This window comes from Lolium rigidum, chromosome 4, assembly GCF_022539505.1.
Source record: "Lolium rigidum isolate FL_2022 chromosome 4, APGP_CSIRO_Lrig_0.1, whole genome shotgun sequence".
Lineage (NCBI taxonomy): Eukaryota > Viridiplantae > Streptophyta > Magnoliopsida > Poales > Poaceae > Lolium > Lolium rigidum.
This window is the reverse complement of record NC_061511.1, coordinates 82,643,404-82,664,488: the sequence shown is the minus strand read 5'-3', so window position 1 is coordinate 82,664,488 and position 21,085 is coordinate 82,643,404. Positions and strand designations below refer to the sequence as shown.

At 47.4% G+C, this 21,085-nt stretch overlaps 2 protein-coding genes across 2 annotated transcripts; one reads left to right on the top strand and one right to left on the bottom strand.

The window, feature by feature from the left end:
- Positions 1–8,349: 8,349 nt before the first annotated feature.
- LOC124647309 lies at positions 8,350–13,373 on the top strand. Its single transcript, XM_047187273.1, has one exon. The coding sequence runs from the start codon at positions 8,350–8,352 to the stop codon at positions 9,880–9,882; it is 1,533 nt and encodes a 510-aa protein (XP_047043229.1). The 3' UTR covers positions 9,883–13,373.
- A 5,327-nt stretch (positions 13,374–18,700) lies between these two features.
- On the bottom strand, positions 18,701–20,628 carry LOC124649138 (60S ribosomal protein L11). Its single transcript, XM_047188805.1, has 5 exons — positions 20,564–20,628; positions 20,349–20,456; positions 20,082–20,124; positions 19,778–19,973; positions 18,701–19,056 (listed from the first exon to the last, which is right to left on the bottom strand). Exons 1-5 carry the CDS (start codon positions 20,564–20,566, stop codon positions 18,864–18,866), a joined length of 543 nt encoding a protein of 180 aa, XP_047044761.1. The 5' UTR covers positions 20,567–20,628; the 3' UTR covers positions 18,701–18,863.
- Positions 20,629–21,085: the final 457 nt, after the last annotated feature.

The window sequence follows — 21,085 nt, the reverse complement described above, 5'->3', positions numbered from 1 at the left end:
TGTACTTTGTCGTAATGCCCAATTAAATCTCACAATATTCATCATATCATGTATGTGCATTGTTATGCCCTCTCTATTTGTCAATTGCCCGATCGTAATTTGTTCACCCAACATGCTATCTTATGGGAGAGACACCTCTAGTGAACTGTGGACCCCGGTCCATTCTTTTACATCCGAAATACAAATCTGCTGCAATACTTGTTCTTTACTATTCTCTCGCAAACAATCATCATCCACACTATACATCTAATCCTTTGTTACTGACAAGCCGGTGAGATTGACAACCTCGTTGTTTCGTTGGGGCAAAGTACTTTGGTTGTGTTGTTCAGGTTCCACGTTGGCGCCGGAATCTCTGGTGTTGCGCCGCACTACATCCCGCCGCCATCAACCTTCAACGTGCTTCTTGGCTCCTCCTGGTTCGATAAACCTTGGTTTCTTTCTGAGGGAAAACTTGCTGTTGTGCGCATCATACCTTCCTCTTGGGGTTCCCAACGAACGTGTGAGTTACACGCCATCAAGGCTGCAGACAAATTTTAGTGCCGTAGCACCGTCGGCTTTTCTCACTGGCTTTGCCTCGATCCACTTACTGAACTTGTCAACAACGACCAGGAGGTACTCAAAACCGCCAGGAGATGATTTCTTTAGTTTTCCAACCATATCGAGCCCCCAGACCGCAAATGGTCAGGTGATAGGGATGGTCTTCAACTCTTGGGCTGGAGCGTTTGGTTGAGTAGCGTAGTACTGTCAACCTCGGCAGGTCTTTATCAGCTTGTCAGCATCTTCTTTAGCTGTGAGCCAGTAGAACCCAAGCCGAAAAGCTTTTGCAACGAGTGACCTGGGAGCGGCATGATGCCCACAGTCCCCTGCATGGATCTCTCTGAGTATCTCAATACCATCTTGGTTAGAGACGCACTTGAGAAATATTCAAATACTCCTATTGCGCTTCGTAATTTGTAGAGCTGTTCGTCAACGATTGTGTAGGATCTTGCTCGTCTGATGATCTGTCGTGCGAGGATCTCGTCGTCAGGCAACTTCTGATCGATGAGGTAGTCCAGGAAAGGCTGCGTCCAGGCTGGAGTGATAGCCATCACTTCCCTAGCCGGAGATACTGCCACATCTGGGTTTTCTGGGTTAGCGCCCTTCACCGAGGGTATCCGTAGATGCTCCAGGAAAATACCGGGCGAAATTGGTTTCCTGCCGGATCCGAGCTTGGATAGCATGTCTGCCGCTGCATTGTCGTCTCTCCTGACGTACTTGACTTCGTATCCGAGGAAGCACTTGGCGATCTCGTCAACTTCATCTCTGTAAGCCGCCATGACGGAGTTTCTGGCGTTCCAGGTTTCGGCTACTTGTTGTGCCACCAGGTCGGAATCTCTGCAGCAAATAATGTGCTTGATCCCTATCTACTTAGCGATGCGCAGACCGTGTAGTAGAGCCTCGTATTCCGCCATGTTGTTTGTAGCTTCGAAGTGGATCGCGGAACGTCATTGCGGTTCTTCTCCGGTAGGGGACTTCGGGGTGACTCCGGCTCCCGAGCCTTGATGCTACTTGGATCCATCGAAGTGCATAACCCATGTCTCTGGTTCCGGCTCCAGATTTATATCCGGAGCTTCTGTCCAATCTGCAACAAAATCCGCTAAGATTTGGGATTTAACCGCGGTCCTGGCTTTGTAGTTGATGTCGAAGGCGGATAATTCAATGCCCCATTTTGTTGTGCGTCCTGTTGCGTCAGCGTTATTGAGAATCATTGACAGCGGAGCTTTGCTCACGACTGTTACTGGATGCTCATGAAAGTAGTGCCTCAGCTTCCTGCTACCTAGGAAAACTCCATAGGCTAGCTTTTGAAAGTGAGGATATCTTTGTTTGGATTCCGTAAGTACTTCGCTAATGTAGTAGACTGGCCTTTGGACTCCATACTCGTGTCCTTCTTCCTCGTCGCTCCACCACGATGACGAGGCCGATGACTCCGTTGGTAGCCGCTGGTAAAGGAGCATAGGCTCGACTCTCTTGGCGCTGCTAGAATAGGTGGGGAGGTGAGTATTTCCTTCAACCCTTGAAGTGCCGCATCCGCTGCCTCGTCCCGGACAAATTTGTCTCGTCTTCTTCAATAGCTTGTACAAGGGTAGCGCCTTCTCGCCAAGACGGCTAACAAACCTCGCCGATTGCTTTGCAACACAACCAGTTAGTCGTTGCACATCTTTGAGACAAGTTGGCCTTTTGATGCACAAGATTGTCTTGATTTTCTCCGGGTTAACTTCAATGCCCCTATTAGAGACGATGAAGCCAAGGAGTTTTCCGGCTGGAACGCCAAAGACGCACTTCTGCGGATTTAACATCATCTTGTACCGTCGGAGATTCTCAAAGGTTTCTGTGAGGTCGCTGATCAAGTCGGATCCTTTCCGGGTCATGACCGCGATGTCGTCGACGTAAGCGTGTACGTTCCGGCCAATTTGGTCCTTCGATGCACAGCTCGCATCGTACGTTGGTAGGTGGCACCTGCGTTTTTCAAGCCAAAGGGCATAGTAACATAGCAAGTAAGTGCCAAATGGGGTGATGAACGAGGTCGCCTTTTGGTCGGACTTCTTCATCCGGATCTGATGATACCCGGAATATGCGTCAAGAAAACACAGAAGTTCCGCCCCTGCCGTCGAATCAATGACTTGGTCAATGCGCGGCAGGGGAAACGGATCCTTCGGACAATGCTTGTTCAAGCCGGAGTAATCGATGCACATTCTTAGTATTTCGGAATTCTTTTTGGGTACAAGGACGGGATTTGCGACCCAATCAGTATGGGTAACTTCTATTACAAAACCTGCCTCTAGTAACTTTGCTAATTCCATTCCTATGGCGCGGCGCTTCTTATCTCCAAAGCGTCGCATAGCTTGCTTCACCGGTTTAGCCCCCGGGTTTATGTTGATGTAGTGCTCGGCGAGTTCCCTTGGTACTCCGGACATGTCAGAAGGCTGCCATGCGAAGATATCCATGTTAGCGCGGAGGAACTCGACGAGCGCGTCTTCCTATTTGGGGTCCATGTTGGCTCCAACCGAGACCTGCTTGGTAGCGTCCCCTTCCTTGAAGTTGACTTTCTTGGTCTCTATCGCGGTCTTGAAGGAGTTTTTCTGTTCGGAGATCTGTTTCTTGGTGGTCTGCATTTCAGTCGGATCCACCGCGGCTCGTAGCCTTTCGGCTCCTCTCCGGATATCTCGGACTCGCGAAGGCGGCTTCGCCCAACTCGCACTCATGAGCCTTCTTGTAGTCTCCGGATACGGTAATCATACCATTTGGACCCGGAATCTTGAGCTTGTTATAGATGTAGCACGCTCTTGCGTGGAACTTGTGGTAGGTGGGCCTGCCGAAGATGACGTGGTAGGAGCTCTTGAAGGGCACGACCTCAAACGTGATCATCTCTTCGCGGAAATTATTAATGTCGCCGAAGGCCACGGGAAGTCTGATGCTGCCGAGGGAATTCGCCTTTTTACCCGGAACCACACCATGGAACTCAGTGGTGCTATGTTTAAGTTGCTCCTTGGTAAGGTTCATCCGCTCCAGAGTCTCCAGGTACATGATGTTCAAGCTGGCTCCGCCATCCATGAGGCACTTGGAGAAGTCATACCCGTCAATGCGGGGACTTACAACCAAGGCGTAGCATTCTTTTGGCACAATGGTAGGGTGATCCTGCCTATCAAAAGTGCACGGGACTTCCAACCACCCGACATACCGCGGCACAGGCTCGGAACCGTGGCGTTCGGGATCCGGAAAGTCTGACTTGCTTGCGCGGACTCGTTGGGGTTCCGAGGAAGGTGTGGTACGCGCCTACACCCTTTTTGCCAAAGGGGTTGGATTTAGCCGCGGATCCCTCTTTGGGTTCCGGCGAAGCGTCATCTTCATCCATCGCCTCGAACTCGTCTTCCTCTTTGTCCTTGTTCTTGCCCTTGCCTCCTTTGCCGCGTGGGCGGTGCTTCCGGGCTCGCTTGTATCCTCGCTTCCGGGTCGTTTTTCAGATCATTGACCCACTTGCGGTTGCGGTTAGTGTGAGTGGACTTCCCCGTAGCCGGATCCGGGTAGGCCGGGCGGGGCATGTCTCCGTACTCCTCGTATGTTTGGGGGCGCGGTTTCCGGCAGCGGTGACCTCGTCACCACGCTGCTGGCCCCTGCCGGCTCCGCCTCCGCGGCCGCGGCCTCTTCCGCCTCCTTGACCTCCGCGCTGGAAAGCCATGGCGACCATCTCAGATCCGCCACTCTTCTGGTCATCAGGTGGATTCTTCCGCTTAGTGCCGCTGGTGTTACCGTTATCACGGTTCTTCTTTTGCTGGTGCAGGGGAATTGTTGTGGCTGCGAGGTCTCCGCCTGCATCGTCATCGGCGGCAGTGTGATCGCTGGCAATGGAGATCATGTCATCCAAAGTCAGTTTGTTTGCGTTAGCCAAGCAAGTGAGCTTGTGCCGCAGCAATCCTCCCCTCTGCAGTCCACCTATAAAGGCGTGCATAGCCGTGGTGTGATCAACATTTTCACACTCGTTCCTGCATGCCAACCATCGGGTGAGGAAATTCCTTGATGTTTCACCCTTCTTCTGGATACATGCCTGTAAGTCGCTTGTCGTGGCAGGTCTCTTGTAGGTGCCCCTGAAGTGCTTTTCGAAGGCGGTCTTCAGGTCAAACCAGCAAAAGATGGAATTCTTCTCGAGGTCGCGCGAGCCGGATCCGGGCTGGACCCACAAGGTACAGCTCGAAGCATGCGGCAGGCGATATTAGGGGTTCCTCCGGCAAAGGTTACTCGCATTATAGTAATCCTCAATCCAGGTATCCGGCCTTTCGGTGCCATCATAGGTCTTCAGGTTTCCGGGTAGCTTGAGGTTCATCCTTGGCATTGGTTCCTCTCGAATCATCCTGCCGAAGCACTTTGGGCCTATGTAATCAGTTTTGTATTCATTGAGACGTTCCCGCGCGTCCCGCGAGCCGTGGCGGGGGGATTTTGAGCGAGAGCGAGATCTCCGGCCGCCGCCTCCGCCTTTCCGCCTCCACCGCTAGGTGGTGGTGAGGGAGACCTGCGAGGGGGCCGATGTGACTTCTTGCTTCCGCCATCCGACTCTCCCCGTCCTTCGCGATGTTGACTCCGGCTTCGATGGCTGCCTTCACCATGGTGCTGGTTGCCTTCGTCGTTCCGGCTTCTGCGAGGCTCCGGGTCACGCTCCTCGTTCCTACTCCTCCTAGGCTCGGGTTCTCGGTCATTGTTTCGGCTTCGGCGGGGTTCCGGCGTACGCTCTCTGTTCCTCGGAGGCGGCATGTTGTCGCGGATGTTGATTCCACCTGGGCCATGAGGCCTGGTGTTTCCGACTGGACTGCGGCGGCTAGGAAGCGTAGGACGCGGGTATCCGTTGGGTGGAGGTGAGGTATTCCGGTACTTGTTCCTACTAGTGTACATCGCATCCTTTCCCTTCTTTGGATCTGACGGAGGTGTCTTTGATGGTACATGGATTGGATTTGGGTGCTCTCTGGTTTTTCTTCTGCGTTGCGAGGATCCGGTTCGCGATTCATCATCGCGATGGCGATTGTCGTAGGCGTCCTTCTGCGCAGTAGAGATGCAATGATCCGGGTTGGATTCCAACCTGCGTGAAGTGTCTGCCTTGCTCTGCTGCTTCATTGCTGAGGCAACGAGCGTACGGACGTAGTCGATGTCAATCTCCTCGGGCTTTTTCTTCAAGATCTCCGCAACCTTCTTCATGTTATCCTTTGGAGTAGCGAGCGGCTGCTGCTCGGTCGGAGTTGCGAAGGTGATCTTGCGGGGAGTTACAGCTTCCCGTCGGATCTTATCGACCTCCTGTTGAGCCTCAGTGATCTTATCCTCCCAATGCTTCCGGAGTTGCTTGACTTTCACCAGTGATTCGTCCACCTCCTGCTCGCGCTTGAGAAAGTTGTCCACGAAATTCGCGGCCTCCTTCCTTTCGTCAATCATTGCGGCTGCGGTTTGAGCGAATTTTTGGGCTGTGGCCAGCATCTCTATCCTCTTAGCTTCTAGCGCTTCTGCGTCTTCAGGAGTAATGGGTTTGTTAAGAATATCCGAGTGTGCGATTGCCTCCATGCCTGCTTGCTCAACCAGTTCCTCTGGGGACAAGACCTCCTTGCGCGGTCGTTCCCGCGAAAGCGGAGATCCTGCGTGGGATGGTTGTGGGTCGGTGTAGGTGTTGTCATCCTCGGATTCTCGTTGATCCAGCGCCGCCAAGGTTGCGAGGACCTATTTAGGCTGGGCGGATTCAACTTCGGGCTGATCACCGTATCCGTATTCCTTCACCTTGCGATCGAACTCTTCAGTATCCATGGAGGGGGTATCCCCGGAAATTGGGCTTAGGTTACCCAGGATCGACTCTTCAACCGGAGTACCGCTTTCTCCGACAGCCTCCCGCCGATCCGGAGTAGCGTTGTTTTCCGGTGCCTCGACTCGCTCGGGACCGGCTCCGGCTTCTTGAGGGGCGGTTCCGGCGGTATGGGCCAAGAAGTGTACGAAGTGACACCTTTGCTTCGTAACACCCGGGAGACCCGGGCGGATCCGCATTGGTCTTCCACCGTTGTTTCCTGCTCGGGGGCGGATTGGGTGGGTTTTGATTTTTCCGGATCTAAGGCGGAATCTTCCCCGGGAAGTTCCCGCATCTCGGATCGGATCTTTGCGATCGCGTCCTGCTCAGCGGCGGTCGCGTCAGCGCTACTTACCAGTGGGTTTTCGTCGGAATCGACGGTTTCCCCGATGAAGATGTGTATGCCGCCAACTGGGACGATGGAGAGCTTGACGGGGTTTGTCTTAGCCGGATCCAGCACTCATCCGGAGGGACGATCGGCAGATTTCCGGCGTAAAGGACGCGCCCCACAGCGATGGTGTCGTCGTAGCTTCCCATGGCGGAACCCTCCCGGTTCCGGCCTCCAGACGCCGCTTGCCCACGGTGGGCGCCAACTGTCGTTGCCTAATCGATGGTGCCTCGAAGGAGGGATCCTCACGAGGGGGAGAAGAAGTAGGGGCCATAGGGCGGAGTGCACACGGGATGGTGGTACGCGATTTACCCAGCTTCGGAACACCTGCACGATGACAGGGCCTACTGCTGCTTGTCTGGAATTATATGGGCGCTTTCGTGTTGTTACAATGAGTTGTGATTGTGCTTCTAAGGCTCCCGGGATCCGGCTTATAAAGCGCACGGATCTAGGGTTTACATGGAGAGTACTAGCCGGATTACAGGTTGCCTAACTACGGTACAATGTCTTGCCGTGTATGTCAAGGATCCGCCTTCCCTTATACGTCGTACCGAATCGGGGTTCCTAATGGGCCTCCATGGATCCGGGTTCCTCCAAAGGTCGGTCGGATCCGGCTTCCCTCTCCTGGGCCGGACTTCATCCTTCAGGATCAACAGCAACTGGGCCGCCCGATGGGCCACATGCCACATCACCATCTATGGGCCACCCGGGCTTGCCGGATTTAGGCACTGTCAAATGGTACACCCATGAAGTATACCCACAACACATTAGCCCAGATCCCCGCCGCCCCCTTCACCGGCGTCGTGGCCTTTGACCGACAGCGCCTCCGGAGGCGGCGAGGAGGTAGGATGTGGGGGAGGGAGGGGTGATGATGGGCTAGGGTTTCGCCCCTCAGTCGCCTGGAGGGGGCGACACGAGGGAGCAAACCGTTCTTTTTTATATCGCAATCCAAATTTTGACAAAGTTGTGACACTTTTGGTAGGACCGAGGTGAGTACTTTAAATTTTCTAATATTTTTGTACACATTTTAATGAAGATCGTCTGCTAGCGTCCTTAATAGCGTTATGCTGGCTCTGCCCGTTTATTTGGGGGTGCGTGTGGAGTAGAGACGCAGTAGTTCTGAATAAGGTTCCAACGGGGCGCGACCGTTTGCGTTCGCGCGGGCCGGAAATACGCTTGCACCCTGCTTCAGCGGGCGACGCATCTTATCCGGGGCGTTCGCAGCGACGCAAATGCGGCGCAAATATGCAGCACGTTTGTGTCTCCGCGGCCGCTCGCTTGGCTCGATTGGCGCGAATTAAAGCACATCAACTGTCGGGAGGTCAACTGCCAGAGTGGCAATCGCGTCGATCAACCCACCAACCGCCGAAATGACGCCGAACCGCCGTGGAAGAGCAACCGCAGGCCTCTTCGTTATACGCGCCGCCATTAATACCCGCTAAATATAACTCGTGCGCTTGATGTAATTCACGTCCAATCGGCTGCCATTATTCTTCTTCTCCATAAGCAACTTGTTGCTGCCGTCGAACACCGAGTGAAACCACCGGGATGGCGTCAGGCCCTCCGCTGGATTCAGCCACTAGATCTCCCAACACACTCGCCGTCGGCGCTTATGGCCAGGAGCCCGAGGGGTCCAATCCGTCGGCGGCGGCCTGCGCAGGCTGCTCGCCGTGAAGACCGGATCAGCGCCCTCCCCGACGACCTCCTCCTCCTCCTCCTGCGCAAGATCGACACCCACGCGGCACTCGGCGCCGGGACGCTCTCTAGGCGCTGGGCCCACCTCCCCCGCCAGCTCCCCGACCTCGACTTCAGGGTCGGCGACATACTCTCGCCGCGCTATCACAAATGGCTCTTCGTCGGCAACGGATCTCCGTTAGAGTACGGACGCCACACCATGGAGAAGGAGATCAGGCCTAACATCCGGCGGTTCGAGCGCCGCGCCATGCGCTCCTTGGTCAGATCCGTCGAGAGCTTCTTGGACGCTGGCCATGACGGACGGCGGGTGAACAGGCTGAGGCTCGAGTTCTTCACCACCCACAACACCGCCTGCATCAACCGTCTCCTGGCCAAGGCCATCGATGTTTGGGGGGCCGTTTCTCTCGAGGCTGTTGCCAAGCCAATTCACCGGGGACGGGAAGTCCACGTTTTTCCCAGCCATGGCCTCTGTGTGGAACCCCGCGCGTCACGCCTGCGAAGCCTCAAGCTTGGAGGCTGCGTGCTGCCGCCCCTGCACGAGTACAGCTCACTCAGTACCCTCGTCCTGCAAGACATGCCAGGATCGACACCAGGGGCAGCCTATGAGGGCGTCTTCACCTCGTGCCCGCAGCTGCAGGTGCTGCATCTCATCTCCTGTCAGAGCGGAGACCAAATCATCGTGGACGCCCCCAGGTCACAGATAAGGGAGCTGGTTCTGGACAAGTGCGAGTTCATGCGGTTATGCATGAGGGCTCTTCCCTATCTCGAGAGGCTAGCCTCTCTGGGAACAAGAGTGTTGTTTGAGTCCGCTTCATTTGCCTGCCTCAGCCAATATAACCTCACGTTGGGCTTCGGCCACGATCTGGGAGAATTTGGCCATGTCTTTGTGAAGATCCTCAAGGCGCAGCTTGGCTTGTTTTTTGGACACACCATGGAAATCACGAACTTGGTTATCCGGTTCACTGGACCTGGCAGATGGATTGTGCCGTCCAGCTCCCCGGCCACATTTTTACCAAACCTCAGGCAGCTGCTGGTCGCCGACGTGCCTTCGTCCTGGGATGTCTCATGGCCCCGTCTCCTGCTTGAGACAGCGCCTTCCCTCCACACCTTTCATGTCCATGTTGCTCCCTCCTTTGAGGAGCCTGGCGATGAGATACCCTGGCAACCCACCATTCTTCGGCACGATCACTTGAAGGAGTTTATGATGGTTGGTTTTCAAGCAATGGAGAGGCAGCTTTATCTTGTCAAATTTGTTGTGGAAGTATGCACAGCTCTGTGTCATGTCGCCTTGTTCAAGGATGGGCATGTTCGGGACAAGGGGCACTGGGACTGGGGGCTGGTGACGGAGCAATACTCGTGGACCCAAGAGGAGAAGGCCGCCATGCTGAACCAGATCATGGATGGGGTTTCTTCCTCTTCAATAGCACCTAGTCAACTGGTTTTCGGCTGATAGTGTCCTCTCATGTTTCTTCGTCATGTGTTTCAAGCAATCAAGCCTCCAGTCATGCTTTCCATATCCCTATTTGATGCCATGTAATGTTTTGTGATCTTCACTCAAACAATATGCAATTGCAGTGCATTCATTGTTTTTCAAGGGAACTCTATAGTCTATTTGTTAAAAAAAAATCATATCCACTAGGCTTCTAACAATCTACCATAATGATGCCAGGTATGATTAATTCAATCCGACTAAGATTTGCAAAATTATTCTGCTTACTATAGGAATTGTGACAACACCAGACTGTTGGCAGAACACACCCTTATTCCTTTACTTGCATTATATTTGCATTCTTGCAACTTCTTTTCACAAAATATAGCTAGTATTGAACTGTTCATATGACAAGCTTCTATCTATCATAATAATTCCTGGAATGATTGAATCAATTTGACTCTTGTTTGCAAGATTACTCTGCTTAGAAGAGTTGCGGCAACATTAGACTGTTTGGCAGAACACACCGTTAATTTTTTTCTCCAGCAACCACAAAATTAGAAATCATTGGCAAGCAATCAAATTAAATTGGTCTGGACTATCACTATTATGATTGAAATCTAGTTGCTGCCACCAAAGTGAGGAGCTCTCATAAAATGTATGATGTTAGTCGTTTGGTTAAAATTTTGTAAGCTATCTTCAGGGGATCATATTCTACTTAGCATTCTAATATCTTTCACCTGAGGTGGGGTCTTCTGGATTGTGTCTCGATACAAAGCCCAGTAAATTCAAACGAGTGCCATGAACCTTGATAGGGTGCCATGGAAGAAGGTACTTTCTCAGTGCCTTCCATGAATTACATTCCCAGTTTCTACACAGACTGAACATTTTGATGCACTGGATTGTTTGAAGCTATCTTTACGCAGACCGGACATTTTGATGCAGAGCATTGTTTCAAGCTTCTTTTATTCAGACTGAACTGTATGTTTTTAGTAACCAGTCTATTGTCTCTGACACATGCTAAAAGATCTATGTCCAAACTGCATATACCTGTATGATCTGGCCATATTTACAATCAGACCTCCCTCTTTGGTGATCAATGGTGCGGTCAGCTATGCATCCAAGGAAGGATTGTTTATTCCCTTGTTTTTCGTAGGCAGTTTTATATCGTTCTTGTTACTGAGTTCTGAATAGTATCTTTCCCTGCATGTCTTCGACAGGATGTGTAATGCTTTTTTAGATGAAACACATGTTTGCTTGGGTTATATTCATGTAGACAAACTCATCGATGAATATTTTGTTATTCGGTTCAAATTTGATGCTTTTCTCGACATTTTCTATTGTATAGTTGTTCAAGTGTCATTCTATTGGTTCAACTTTAATTTAGACAAGGAACTGGTTTATCTACTTTTTATTGGCTTGAGCCATTGTTATGCAACTAAGTGCTTTCTGTAATTTCTACTATTCGTTGGCATCTTCTTTTCTTTAGACTGGCTGTTTTGCATGCACTGCTGTATTGCTCCATCCTAATTGTTTTTTGTTGAGCATTGCAAACTATTTATGGGGCTAAAAAAAGGGGAGACCACTTCCATGCTATGCACTTCAGGATTCTGTAGGGATTCTACTTGGCAGAGTAGTAGTCGAATTACTATGTTTCACACATCTATTGCAATTTTTCTGCTTCCTGATTGGAAATAATGGCCTGGATATAGGCAGCGGCAGGGGAGAGGAGACCGAGGGGAGCTTTTTTCCAGGGTTTAGAGGGCCTCGGGGCCCTGGAGGGCTGATAAGTGATTCGAGGATAAATTGAAAGATGATGATTATATGTTAACTCAAACTAGTTCGGGTTACACACACACCACTAGTTGACATAGACCGGCTATGAGCTGCTAAAATGTAAGCTGCTATGTTCCCAACTATATGGACCTTTACAAGCCACGCTGATCGCTTCATCCATGATTAAGCAGGCTTGATATCTGCCCAGCACGCGATTGGAGACACAGTCAACCACATACTGTCAGCCACTTTCAAGGATAGTGGGCATATTAAGACTCGCCGCAATACTACGGCGATCTCATGACTTCACCTTCAGCAGCATTACTACGGCGATCGATTGGGCTCCAGACCGAGAGGATTGGTTTCCCATTCCAGTCACGAACAATAGCGCCCCAATGTCCAGTACCTGTTTCAGCTAGGAAAGAAGCATCAGTGTTTATTTTCAAGCAACCTGGTTGCGGTTTACACCACAAACAGTCTTGTTGGTTTCCATCATTGGCTTATTCTCCCTAGGGATTTGTTGGTCAATTTTACATTTCCCTTTCCTATCCCATTCTTGAGCTCCATTTTTAGGTGGCCCTCCACCAAATAACATGAAGTTGGCTTCTCGTGTCTTCTTTCTGATTTGCAAGTACGTTAAGCACCCAATCATGCCCGGAATATATTAGCTCTTCTTCCTTGGGGATATCCCAGAACTCTGGCATGGCTAGACGCAGGGCACGATTCTTAGGACAAGACATAACCGCATGGTATTCAGTTTCAGCTTCAATATGTGACAGGTTTCTACTGCACTATTTATTCTCTTGCATTATTTTGGACCCCTAGACCCTGGGTTGCAAGCTTCGAAGCAAACATTAGATGTTCAAAATTTATGTGACATGTGATTACTTATTTTGAATGCACGATTTAGTGCTGTAATTTGTGCACAAATTATATACAGAAACGACTAATTAATAATCTATCACTGTTAACAAGGTACATAATCATTCGAACAGCCTAACATAATCGACCAACATGTACCATCGTGTATCAGTGTCCACTGGTTTTTTTTTTGAGCAACATTACCGTAAGGGAATCCCTTACGGTGTAGATTTTCTATTCTATTTTATATCCAGGATCTTTTACAACCCCTCAAAACATGTCAAATAATGTTTCCACTGGTATTCTGGTACACGTCAAGAATGTTGGAATTAATAGCCTTCTAGATTGTGCCCAGTTAAATTTCAAAAATTGGAGAGAAATCAATGGGCTGCGCAGGAGTTTTGTCTAAACCGCATCTCCTTCTATTTTTCCGCCGAGCAGTTTATTAATCTTATCCACCCGCATGAACTGCTCATACGTTTAGCTGCCGACCTTCTCCCATGCCTTTCCATACACCAGCTTCTACACCCCAGGTACTGTTAGCCTATTCAGAGTTTAAGCCTGCACTAGCTTTTAGAGTACATTCTTTGTATTTTCCCATTTTGTTGGATGTCCCTGAAGGGACACTTCGATATGTTTGCCTTGGTCGTGCTTTGCATATCATTTGGTAAGACAGTAAGCATTATATTTTTCTATCTTTTCAGATCAAGCTGGGGGAATAATGCCATATTTACCCTCCTCGGAGAACAGTGAAGCAGCCCAGGATCTGCTGTTGCAACAGGCTAGTATGGAGACAAGCGAAGTGAGGGAATGGGGGAAGAAGGGTGAATGGAAAGAGGATGACGATGAGGAGGAGGAGGGTGAATGGAAAGAGGATGCTGATGACGAGGAGGAGGGCGAATGGACAGAGGATGACGATGACAAGGAGGAGGGCGATGAGGAGGAGGAGGGTGAATGGAAAGAGGATGATGATGACGAGGAGGGCGAATGGACAGAGGATGACGATGACGAGGAGGAGGGCGAATGGACAGAGGATGACGATGACGAGGAGCAGGGCGGATGGACAGAGGATGACGATGACAAGGAGTCGGGAGAGGAATTGGAGAAAGACCTAGAGCATGCGCATAATTTGTTTGGCATGTGGTCCAAGACCATTGATATTGGGGACTTCGACTGTGCCGTATTATTCGCCGTCAGCACTCTCCAATGCAGGTGAGAGTTCCTTCCACTTGCCGATCTTACTCTAAGCCTAATTCAAGTGTGCATACAAATGGATTGTTGGACACAAACTTCCAATCAGTTCAGCTCCCTAGTGAAATTCTGTTGGTGCTTTAGTTGTTTCGTGCTTTGACCAGGGCCTGGCTTTGACTTATGTACTTTGAGAGGCCAATTAAGCTAGGGTTTGGAGGTTCTACGGATTACAGCAATGTGCCTCGGCAATAATTGGGACTTTACCTTCTGCTATGATGTGTGAATGATGATCAGTATCAGGTCTAGGTGCATTTACTTCAAGGATAGGTGTTACCCCGTTGAGATTTGAGAAATGTGATATGTTTTCCCGTTCTAGTAGTTAATGACAGTGCAGTTTTTTTTTTTTTTTTGCTACTTGAAGAAACTACAATCCATAATTTGTGGGCACACCAATCTTCTATTCCTTAATAGGAACCCCCCACTACATGATTTTGCTGCTCTCTCATGATGCCACGTCATCACCAATTATCTGCGCACATCGATCCTGTATGTTGGTGCGTTGCGTCTCCTCATTCTCTTCCCGTCTCTCCCCGCTTCTCATTTTTTCTACACGTGCTGGAGAAACCACTTCATGCTTGGGCTGGCCGAGGCAGGCTCATCATCCTTTTTTATTCCAGACCTCGAGCGGTCTGGTTACCCTCCCAAGTCCCGATTGATTTCTTGCCGGTCTGTCCCTCTTCATCTTCTGCATGATCAATGAATTTCCTCCTCACCCTTATCATATTCTCCACCGAGTAAATGCAAGAGTAACCGATGGAACCACATTTCTCTTTTTAATCGATGGTCTGCCTGATCCATTCCGATCGTGTACACTAGACTGGGTTTCAACGTCCCTACTTTCGAGCCGCCGTCGAACCCCGGCCCCCATGGCTTCACGATCAACGTGTTGGAGAGGACGAATCTGGAAGAGGAGTCGGCGCCAACGTCCCTTAGCGCCGACTAAAGTTCTTGATGGCGCGGTGCTTCCAGGTCATCGTGGACATGCTCTGCGACCGTCTTGTGGCGTGGTCTCTGGATCTTTGGAATCTCCGCCACAAAGAACAGCGCTCCTCTCGCCCGCTGGACAAGTCCCCTACTTCGCCTCTGAGCAGGTAACTAAGCGATCCTGTTAATCCCTGATTAAACTTTCTAATTAACGTCTTGATTCAGCATATGTCCCTGATTCCTCTATGGCTGAATGGATCTATTCCGCATCCCGGCCCCCTCTTGCTACTTCACTTTGAATCTGGAAGATCATGCTGCAGGATTGTTGATTGCCTTGTGTAATTATTTCGTAGATCAATGGGTGTATGTATTATTTGCAACCTCACTCTGCATGTTTCTTTCTTAGGTATTCTGAATTAATTGTTTTTGATTTGTGCGATCTGATATCACGTAGTAGAGTACCGAACCATAGATTGCCATGGTACATGGAGGGGTTGAATTCCATAATTTACTTCTACTGAGATCAAATGAAAAGTACGCAGTCTTCCTACTTTTCCTACTGCAGTATATTTGCACAACACAAAAGAAAAGTGGTTAACAACAGAAGTGTATAAACTGGGGAAGCCTTCCTTAGCACTGCGTACTTTTTTCCTACATTAATGGGATACCGTAAGCATCTCATTAGAAGTTCTTTCCCCAGTTATTATCCAATCATCTGTTTTCTCTGGGAGATAGGGTCGCAGCATGATCTTCACCGGTAGATCTTCCATTCTCTCCCACCCATTGGACATCTTTGTGGAGTGGTTATGAACCAAAACATTCAGCATAAGTATGAAGAGACTATTCTAAAACTATTCAGCATAAGTTATGTATCTTATTTAGTTTCCGAAATTTTGTACATGGAATTTGGTAAGATGACCCAGGTAAGATGATCCACGGCCAATCACAACCCAAGTAAGTAACAAATTGTTGTGTTTCTGTTCTTGAAAATTCTAGCTACATTTTATCGTGGGAATACTACATTAGCTAGCTACAGGGATCATCTTGCTAACTCCATTCGATAGACTGCTACCATCAATCTTCAGAAGTCGTTCAGATCAATGTCGCCATGAGGATACTATTCTAGGTGCTCCAGTCTCCCCCTATCTTTTGTTATTATCTTTCTTGAAGTAACCATTACTGTGTGTCGTATTTTCCTACTCAGATATGTGTTCCTAGAGCAATCAAATTACATTGGCAAAATTGTTGTTATTATGTCGCTACCGATTAATGGAATCTACCTTTCCTGGTTTCAGTATGTAGTATGTAGATGAGGAGGAGAAGAAGCACATGTCAAGTTGTCAACTCGCTGGTGCTTTGTGATGGAAATCATGTCTGAATCACAAGTTACAGCATTCTTTGTCTATCAGCCGTGTACTCATTTTTTTATGTCAAATTTAAGAGTGAAATGATTTTCTTTATAATGTTTTGTGATTACTTCATATAACTACCGAAGGTTTCATCTATTTTGCTTTAGAGATCCATTTCACAGTTTCACTCCTAATCATCTTATCTATATAAAACCGTGTATATAGAGAGCATAATATTGCAGGTCAATATACCCACGATCCATATCATAGGGAAATTTTATTTAAATCGAACGTCATGGTTAGTAGTTTGCTATGTTTACATTTTGCGACCTGGTAATGTGAAGATTTTATCTCATCTCCCCTCCTTTTTTTTAATTTCAGTTATGCCTTATCAATTTACAATTTTTATAAATATATGTTGGATAAAATTCCCGCCGCAACGCGCGGGGTATTATCTAGTATTCATAATTTTTACACACACCAGGCAGTTATTACAAAAAAAAAGGCAAATCAGAAGTGTGCATAGATCAAACCTTCTTGTTGAGATGGTAGTGGAGCTAGTATTGTTTTTGTAGCTCTATCCCAGAGTGCACTATTTTTCATGGCCTTATGTCGCACTGTTAACAAATTTGCACCTTTGTTGTCACCCAGGGTTTCATGTCATGGGAGACTTTCTCCGAAGTGTGCTTACACATACTATATATATGGATGTACTTTGCTATACAAACCTCTACCTGACAGCAAACCATCTTCGGGGAGAGATGATGTTGAAAATGTGATGCCATTATCTTATAACCTCGGTACTGTCATATCACACTAAAAGACATTCTTTCTCCTGTTTACATGTGTAGCTGATAACATCATTTCTCCATCTGTTTATAACTTCTGAAGAGTATAAATAATAAACTGCTATATGTATTGTATATACTTTTGTAGAGAGAAGTCCAACTTACCCCCTAAACTTGTCTCAAAGTTCAGCTTATAATCATGAACTTTAGTTTGGTTCAAGTTTCAACCCTGAATTTTAAAACAGGTTTAGAATCACCCCTTTCATTGTCTTAAGCCGCTTTTTTTGTCAAGTATTGGTAAAATAGTGCGTACATGCCTGTGTCTTTAACTCTTCATCTTCAACTCTATGCTTCATCTTAAACTCTTCACCCGCCGAAATAAAAATGCCTCTCCCACGCTCGATGCGCTCCGTGGTGGTTGCCCCGTGCTGGCGAAAGTCTGGGCACGACTAGTGATGTAGAGGGCAGACGCCAAGTGTTATTGTCTGAGGGAGGCACCCCTCTGTATTCGCTATGGCCTCGTTCCAGGGAGGAAGATGATCGTGATGAGGCATGAGGTGATCATGCCATATGGAGAAAGAGAAAGTACATGTACCGTGTATATTGTACGTTGATGAGTTGGCACAGTATATATGGAGAAAACCCGCTAAATAGCAAGAAAAACCAGTTCAAAACTTATTAAAAAGGGTAGAAGGTTCAATTCCGAAAGGTTTATAAACTTTGGGGTTGAAGATTGAATCAAAGTAAAGTTGAGGGTTGTAATCTGAACTTTGAGATTAGGGGGTAAATTAGACTTCTCTCTTCTTTTGTACACCCACTCATCTCATGGGTATACAGTTTCGGCACCGTTCATTTATTCCTCGAGATTCGTACCCATCGTGGTAGATAAAAATATTTCTTATCTCTCATCTTTTTATCCGAATCTAAAAGCATAATGGTGGTGACGGAAACACACCGATGCATGGGTGTATAAAATCCATTATCTTTACTCTGGCATTTGCAAATCAAATGCATTGCTTTATGATAGCCTTGAATGCATCTTTTTTTACTTTTTAAACTGGTGTTATGAGGTAACATATTTTTCGTTAAGCTATTAGCCATGTAGGCTGATATATTTATTTCTTCCATTCTTTTGGACATTAATTTGGTGCACATGGGTGCCAGTGCTCCCTCCACGTTCAGTTTTTTGAAAATTTTAAAATCTGATCCTTTTATGTTTTCAAAAATTGTGACGTTTAATATGTAGATAGATATGTTCATGAGAAGTGTATGCAAAAAAGTCCCGGTAAAAAATACTTTAAACTTTGGAAAATACAAAAAAACAAATTTCTAACAAAAGGATACACTATTGTAATATACTAATTTACTTCCATTAACTGTCAGAAGTTTGTCATTTTTATATTGTTCAAAATACAAAGTATTTTTTAACGGGATTTTTTGCATACACCCAACCCGTACATATCTATATCTATCTATATATTTAACGTCATAATTTTTTGAGACTTAGAAATGTGAGATTTTAAAATTTTCAAAAATCTAAAAGTGAGGGGAGCACCGGTACCCATGGGTCAAAGACACTTTCCACATTCTTATTCTGTTCAGATTTTGATCCACTGCAAGCACTTCATCTTCCTCAATCATCTCACTGCAAGCAGTAGTCTGCGCTTCCTCTTCCTCAACCCAGCATGTTAGAATGCATCTTTGTGATTGCACGTATAAATATGTTTAGGAACTCAGGATTTTCTCCGTCTATACTTCTATACTTGCTAGCAAATGCGTGCACAATCAGATTGACATTTATAGTTGTGGGCCTATTTCTGGTAAAATGATACGAAGTAAACTGAATAACATCAGCTAGCAAAGAATTCATGAAATAGTAGATTGGGAAAATGAGACCAAAGAAAGGATCTGATGGAATTATAAACGCAGGTCAACTCAAACAGAGGCAAAATTGACAGTGCACTTTGTATCCAATAAACATATGATTCCATGATCAAGAAGACACTCTGAATGACTAGAATTCTGAAGGACAACTTCTTCACTCAAAAGATTACTAACTCGCGTGGGACTTGTTGAGGATGACACCCTCGTACTTGACCTGGAACCACTTCATGGCATCTTCCTTGGTCACCCTTTGGTGGATACCAATGCGGGCCTTGCAACGGCGCCGACGAGAAACACGGTATCCAGCACGCTCCAGAACAACGAAGAAATCCATACCATAAATACCAGTTGATGGGTCATACCTGAGAATTATTCCAGCAAATTGTAAGTATATAAGCAACAGGAATTACGGGCATCACCACATAGCATGCAAACGCAATATCACAAAACACTTCTCTAAGAAAATGGTCAAGAGTTTTGACAGCAAAATATAACTGATATAAACTAACTCTCAGAAATGAGGACATTCCATTTATTTGCTTGAAAAGATAAAATTAATATATGAAACACATCCCTAACTCAAGAGGCAGAAGAATAGAAATTGTACTGGGTAACAAACACTACCGTACACAACAAGATAGAGAAAGCTTCAAAACTTTAGCAGGGAAGCAAATTTAAGGATACAAAACAGTATCTTATCATAGTTACTTATCATTAATTAATGATTACATATTAAGGATTCTTAAAACATGAGCATTAATAATTCCATGTCATGTTCAGAACATCAGCAAACACGATAGAGAGCGCTTCAGAACAAAAGCATGGAAGCACTTTAAGGATATAAAACAGTATTCCAATCATGCATACATATAAAGAATTCTTCAAACATTCCATGTCATGTTCGACTAGTAGCATGTTTGTCACACAAGATTCTTTATGTTGCAATGCTTGCCAAAGTACAAGCAAACACATATCACTATCTTATACTCAAGTTAACCAAGTTAAACTAAATAAACTGGCTAAACAGATAACTGGCGCATCTGAACTGAAAGAAGAACAAAGAGTACAGGAAGGTCATCTTACTTCATGCCAAGATCAATGTGCTCCTGGATACCAAACCCAAAGCAACCAGTGTCACTGAAGTTCCTCCTGAGCAGCTCGTACTCCTTGACCTTCAGCCCACTCTCGAGAAGCTGCATTGCCTTCTCACCCCTGATGGTGACGTAGCAAGCGATCTTCTCATTACGACGGATGCCAAAAGACCTCACAGTGTACCTAGCTGGAAAGATGAAATAGCCATCACTAGTGAGCACCACTAGCTTGTTGACACAGCTCCAAATTTGAAATTTATCATCAGGCAAACGTTAGCTCGTGGATACCATCTTACCCTTTGAGAAAACTGGCGACTGCCCGCTCAGCTGCTCCAACACCTGATAACGAAAAATCGCATAAATGAACAGTGCCTCGAAATATAAAGAAACTTAAATGTGCAAGCACACATTAGACTTAAACCGCAGAGACTTCTTGTAAGTTTTCATTTGGAGTGAATTGTGCAATAGTAGATCTAAACAGCAGCCAAGTGAAGCGACGTCGAATGATTTTTATATCATAGAGGAGCTCGTGTCCGGATGGAAGGGTCGGGGATTGATGATACCTTGGAGGCGCGAGTGAGGCGATCGCCGCTCTCGCCGACGGAGATGTTGAGCACGAGCTTCTGCACTTTGATATCCCGCATCGGGTTCAGCTGCTTCTTCTCCGTCGACTGCGAGAAGAACCAGGCACGTAAGGAAACATCGCCGGTGGACGAAAACGATCAAGACACAAACGTAAATGGCGAGCGTTCGCGCCGTGCGAGGAGGAGGAGCTCACCATGGTGATCTGCACGGGGAGGCCGCCGGTAGAGAGGAAACCGAAGAAGAGAGGGTGCTGTGGTGTGTGGCTGCGGCGGCGGAACCCTAGAAATCTCACGGCTTTTATATAAGGAGCGCCGGAGGCTGCCGCGGGATGCTTCGACGGAATGGCGTGGGGACTTGGAGCGGTCCGATCAAAGAATGGACGGCTAGGATATTGAGGTTGGCTCAGTCTGTCTTGCTAGCTGGGCCGTTGAGGTTCTCCGGCCCAGTCAGCTTACTCTACTGGACTCCTGGGCTCGCGGTCTTCGATGTCCATACTGAATTTAACCCATTAGCTTCTAGATGGAGAGGAGTAAGAAGTTTGGTATCCATTATTTGGTATCCATTATTTGAGCCTGGAATTCAGGAATTCGTTTTGGAATTTTATAGGTGGGCTGTTTGGTTGCTATAGAATTGAACCGTCATTTAATTTAGAAAATCACAATTTCGAGCTGAGACCCTGTCATTCATGTTTCTCCGTGGAAGCCATTTATAAATT